Source organism: Cryptotermes secundus, unplaced genomic scaffold (genome assembly GCF_002891405.2).
Source record: "Cryptotermes secundus unplaced genomic scaffold, Csec_1.0 scaffold8846, whole genome shotgun sequence".
Lineage (NCBI taxonomy): Eukaryota > Metazoa > Arthropoda > Insecta > Blattodea > Kalotermitidae > Cryptotermes > Cryptotermes secundus.
In genome coordinates, this window is record NW_019742158.1 from 1 (window position 1) to 5,844 (window position 5,844).

The 5,844-nt window shown below is 36.4% G+C and overlaps 1 protein-coding gene across 1 annotated transcript; it reads left to right on the plus strand.

The window, feature by feature from the left end:
• The first annotated feature begins 454 nt into the window (after positions 1 to 454).
• On the plus strand, positions 455 to 5,685 carry LOC111873044 (pre-mRNA-splicing factor CWC22 homolog). Its single transcript, XM_023867408.2, has 5 exons — positions 455 to 1,267; positions 2,023 to 2,151; positions 3,910 to 4,098; positions 4,394 to 4,535; positions 5,348 to 5,685. The coding sequence occupies exons 3-5, from the start codon at positions 3,961 to 3,963 to the stop codon at positions 5,581 to 5,583; spliced, it is 516 nt and encodes a 171-aa protein (XP_023723176.2). The 5' UTR covers positions 455 to 1,267; positions 2,023 to 2,151; positions 3,910 to 3,960; the 3' UTR covers positions 5,584 to 5,685.
• The last annotated feature ends 159 nt before the right edge of the window (positions 5,686 to 5,844 follow it).

Here is a 5,844-nt window from a genome sequence, read left to right on the forward strand (position 1 = left end):
GAAATTGCAGCACCTGCAAAACAAGGTTCTCCGCACCATTGGCAAATTTCCGAGGTGCACACCGGTCCGCGATTTGTACATGGCATTCTTAATCCGGTATGCACATGACTTTATAACAAAATTGTGCAGGCAACAGGCAGAAGTCATACAAAATCATGAGAATGAGAATGTTCGCAACATCGGACAAGGCGAAGCCTGCCTCAAAAAATATAAGAGGCTTAAACTTGGCGGCGGTCAGGCATACAACCGTTCATATGACTAGACTGCCCTGGTAAAGAATAATACTGGAAATAGGGCGTAATCTGCTGTACTGAGCCTGGACTGACAGAGGCCTTGTATATATTTTACATAAAAGTAAGAAATAAGTATGTATTGTAAATTTATGTAAATACAGAGAGTGAACATGTTACTACAGACTGACTGACAAATGACAGACCCGACCTCTCATCAGAGAGGGCGCCCCACATTGACAAGACAGTAACATTCATTCAAAAGAAATATCTGTTCATGAGCCCCAGTGGGGGGTCGACCCAAGACAGACAGTCTGACTGACCGTCAGTTGCAACATGACTGTCCTGTCCTGTTCTACGTGAGTAGTTAGCGCGTGTGATGGTGAAAAGTGAGCTGGAAAGTGGGTGCTGTTTAAATATATGTGGGATGTTCCCACGTAGCTAAGTAACTGTTGCCAGTTCATTTACCTTCTTGTGCTTGTGGTGCTTGTCATCTGCAGTTGCTAAACATTTCGGTTGGAAAGAGAAGTTGCGTGTGGTCTGTGTGATAGGGCGCTTAGTGAAGTTGTGGAGTTTTTCACATCTCGAGGAAAGTGTTAATAACAGTGTGTGTAGTTAGATTTGACATCATTTCAAAATGGAGAGTAAAACAAAATCTAGACAGGAAATTAATATAGAATCTCCGAAGCCTGATACGCGGTCCACAGACAGAAAGAGACTGCATTTCTCTTCATCTGATACATCTAGGACATGAGGCGCATATATACCTCCTGCCAAGTTAAGAATGATGCAAGCCCAAATTATGGACAAATCTGGTGCCTCATATCAGAGGATAGAATGGGAAGCACTGAAAAAATCTATACATGGGCACATCAATAAGGTGAACACTGGAAATATTGCTATTGTCGTGTGAGTGTTGCTGAAAGGAAATATTGTCGGGGTGAGGGCAACTTTGTTGTTCAATAATCCAGACGCAAGCAGCATCAGTGACGTTCAGCCATGTTTATGCAGCGTTGGTAGCAGTTATCAACTCCAAGGTAAGACTTTTAGAATAGTTTGTTCAGTGTGAACTGTATTTGGAAGTGTTCCATATTTAGGTTAGAATTTACCCTTATTATCCATATTATAGAGGCATTATGAAATTTAGAATAGCAGCAACATGCAAAAGTTAACATACTGCTTATAATAGATCATTTTCTTAAGTATTGTATGGTGTGGTTTCTTGCTATTCTGCTGTTGGCATTGTGTTTGAAACGCATGCTGTAATCACTGCCATCCAGATATGAGAATCAACTGGCATGTAGACTGCTATAGTATGCATGTTATATTGATACCACTTGCAATAATTTTAATTTTCTTCACCTATTAGACATGCAGGAAGCTAAGTGCCCTTGCCTAGAGGATTATATCATGAGTATGATCATTATCACTTGCATAAAATTGGCTGATGTTTAATGCAGCTACTTCTTGTAAGGAAATATTCAGTTTATGAAAGAATAGCTTGCAAATCTTACTGGCTTCAGATTGCAAAAGAGTCCTGATTCACAGGTGGTATGCCAGATTTTCTTAAACATTTTGTGTTCTTAGTTAAGCATTTTATACTGCCAAATCAGAAATGTTTTAATGAAAAGTTTATTTTGAGCAGGATGTGTTAATGTTCTGTACTGTCATTTGAAGGCTGTGAAGGCATATATATGGCACAGTATACACTGAGACTTTGGTGTGCTAATTTAGTTAATGCTGAAAAAGCATTCAGAATACTAATTTTAATTAAATTGTTTTGTTCCCACAGTTCCTAAATATTGGAGAATTGCTGCTGAGACGGCTTGTCATCCAGTTCAGACGTGGTTTCAAGCGCAATGATAAGACCATTTGAATTTCTGCTGCAACATTTTTTGCTTACCTTGTAAACCAGCGAGTGGTAAGCAGAGTTAGAAAGTTTTCTCTGAGTAGCATATGTTAATCATATTGAATAACATGCGTTATAGTTGTGATTTAAGCAGTTCTGACCAGCCATTCAGTATGATGTAATCATTATCTGGAAAGTTGGAGATCAACCTGTTCTTTTTTCCTTGTCAGGAGAAAAAAAAACCTTTTAACAGTACTTCATTAAATTTCATTATTTACATCATTTATAAGTTTTAATGTTTCTTTTCTTGGTTTTTATGAATAATTAGAACCAGTTTTTACTTTAAACAACAAAATCTTTCAATTTTTCATAATTTTACCTTACATTTTTCCAGTTTGTAAATCACTTTACAGCCATCAGCAGGTTCTAATCAGAAAGTCAACTCAATGGCCAGTACATGCACAGATCTTCATACATAAATGAAAAAAAAATTAGCAAGATCCATTACAAATCAGAGAAAATTTTATGTCTTGGACCTCACTATAATTCATTCAAGGATGTGCCAGAGAGGCAAATTGAACAGTAGTCCCACATTTTAAGCATGCTGTTTATGAAAATGCATTTGAATTAGGCTTCAGTTTCAGCATTCTTTGTAGCACCTAGAAGGAAATAAAACTTGAAAGAAACAGAATTACCAAATATGTTGGTCAGGTGACAGCACTGTCGGCTTGTATTTGAGAGATGCTTTCTCAGTTAGGTAATGACTGCCTTCTTCCACATCTGTTCCAGTTCATCATTTGCCAGTCATCCGGCCGTTCAGTGCCATGCAGTCTAGATACTGACATTGTTGTAAAATAGTCCACTAAACAGGCAGCTGTTTATTTTTACAAATATTGGGGAGAATAATTTATGTATAGAGTGTTCAAATATTCAGTCTGATGCAAGCTATACTCAAGATGAGGAATAAATATGAGTTCTTTCTTTTAAATAGCATTCTGAGTGCATACTTGACTTATACCCAGTGAGTCTTAACGAAATACATTAAGTATAAACTTCATGTTCTACACTTACAGGCAAGCAAAAATGTTTATAAATGTATGGTAAACTGCCAAAGATCATCATCCTACTGCATGACAATGCTTGTCAACATATGGCAAATTTGACGAAGGCAGCATTGGCATCATTGGGCTGGGAAATCATGAACCACCCTCTTTACAGCCCTGATTTAAACACCAGTGATTTCCATTTGTTTGGACCAATGAAGATGCACCTAGGACAGAAATTTCAAACTGGTGAACTTGAATGCAATGTCCTAACCTGGCTGCATAGTCAGAATTAAACCTTTTATGCTGCTGGTATCATTAACTTGGCAGGAAAATTGGAAAAAATGTGTTTGTATAAAGGGAGAATATCTTGAAAAAGCATGAGAGTCTGTCAATATTGGCATTTATCTTATTTTTGTAAAAAAAAAAAATGAAGTCCAGGTCAAATTATAACCACCCTTTTTAAAAGAGGGTAAATGAAAGACGATTAACTAACCCCTGAAATAGAGCTCCTCGTGAGTGGCTGATACTGCTAACCTGGTGAACAAATTCTGTGCCATTTATAGAACAAAAGATTCACTATTGTGTTCACAGGAGCCTGGTGTTCACACCACCAGTTCCCAGAACGTGTCTTGCTGGTCATGGACTTTCCTACTTCTTGCTGATGTTTATATGCTGAAGTGATGCTTTAAATGATATCCTTTCATACAATTTTGGAATCAGCAGTCAGAATCAGAATTAATAAAATTGAAGTTAAATTTATATTCCAACTGTGTTTATGTCTCAGGCTCATGATATTTTGGCTCTGGAGATCCTAACTCTTCTTGTGGAAACTCCAATGGATGACTCTGTAAAAGTAGCAATAGCATTTCTGAAAGAATGTGGCATGAAATTAATGGAAGTGTCAAATAAAGGAGTTCTTGCCATCTTCGAGATGCTATGTAATATATTACATGAGGGACAGCTTGATAAAAGCGTAAGTTCTGTTTTAATATATATATATATATATATATTCATCAAAAGTGCACACCCTGTTACATGGTACTTCGTCCATCATAAATCCCTCATGAACTGACCAGGAATTGAACCCATGTCACTGCAGTGAGAAGTTGACAAGTAACTGCTTGATCCATGGCATGGCCCTGAAGCAAGCCATGGACCACCACTTGTTGTCAGCACTGATCATGCATGTCTCTTTGCTTCAGCATCCACATTTTATGTATGTGATATGCTGTTTTGACTGCACTTTAATCATATTTTGTTTCTTTTAGGTAAAATACATGATTCAAATGATATTCCAAGTGAGAAAGAATGAATTTCGTGGTCTAAAGGAATTAAACCTTGTTGAAGAAGAGGATCAGTTTACACATCTTGTCACATTAGACGATGCCAAGGATTCAGAAGACATTCTTAGTAAGTATCTCAGGTCTTTAATCTAATGAGTATTTAGCTGTCACTGCACACCCTGATATACAATCATGCGGGGTTGCTCTTTGTGAGACTGCCAAATACATAAGTTATCAATATAATATGACAACCCAAAGAGGAAACCTTAGAGACATATTATCAATATAATGTGACAACCCAAAGAGAAAACCTTAGAGACATGTACTCAATGCCATGCTATTGAACTACAATACTCTACCGAATATAGTGGTACAGAAAATATAAAGGTTACATGTAAGGATCTCAGTGATGCAGAAATGCAGAAGTTACATATAGGGATTTCACAAAAGAAGGAGTCTTGGTTCCTGTGGCTAGACAGGATGCTACAACATTCACATTTCATTATAACAAGTATTCATGTGAGATTGTGTCACAAAATTATACTTTGATAGAACTCTGTTTATAAAATTTAATAAATTATCAGTGCTTTCAAACAGTATAACTAAAACACTGTTCCATTTTAACAGAATAAAATTATTACAGTGAAATCCCTTTTCTTAAAGGAATCTCATTTACACAAAATTGAGGTTCTTACTAAATTGGAATTATGCAAAATTGTACCAAGAAAGTGCTCATCATCCTGTAAGAATTACTGTGGTAAACTTCCATTTAATATGTTCCTCAGTTCAGTGCTGAAATTCACTGATGTGTAGAGAAACTGTAAGTTGGGATTTTGCTCTATATGACTTACAAAGATGACTTTTAGGCATAGTGGAACTATTTCTTACCGATTTAAAATGACCTGTATATTAAAACTGTTTGCTACTTTAATATTTCAGATGTATTCAAGTTTGGCCCAGAATATGAAGCCAATGAGAAGAAGTATAGTGCTCTCAGAAAAGAGATTCTAGATGAAGGCAATAGTAGTTCAGAAAGTGTCTCAGGTTTAGAAGAAGAAAATGACTCAGAAGAAGGAAGTGAAAATGGTAAGCTACAAATTAATTCTTATGATTTATTAAATTGGCAAAAGTGTCATGTTTGTATACTGTCATGCAGCTCCACAAGTGAAGCATGATCCCTTTTTCATATTTATGTCCTTTTCATACTACACAATTTTAGGTCAACAGGATATTTTTTGGTAGAATTTACACCTAGTAATTGTTCTTTGTTCATGCATATAATAGTATATTCTTCCCACTGTCTTAGTGCTTAACTTCCAAGACTAGCCGTTTGTTAGAATTTAATATTTTCTTTTAGTCCTAGAGAAGAGGTGTTGGAATATTATCACGACAGACTGTACCTCTGAAATGGTACAGTACCTTCCCTCCATTATTTC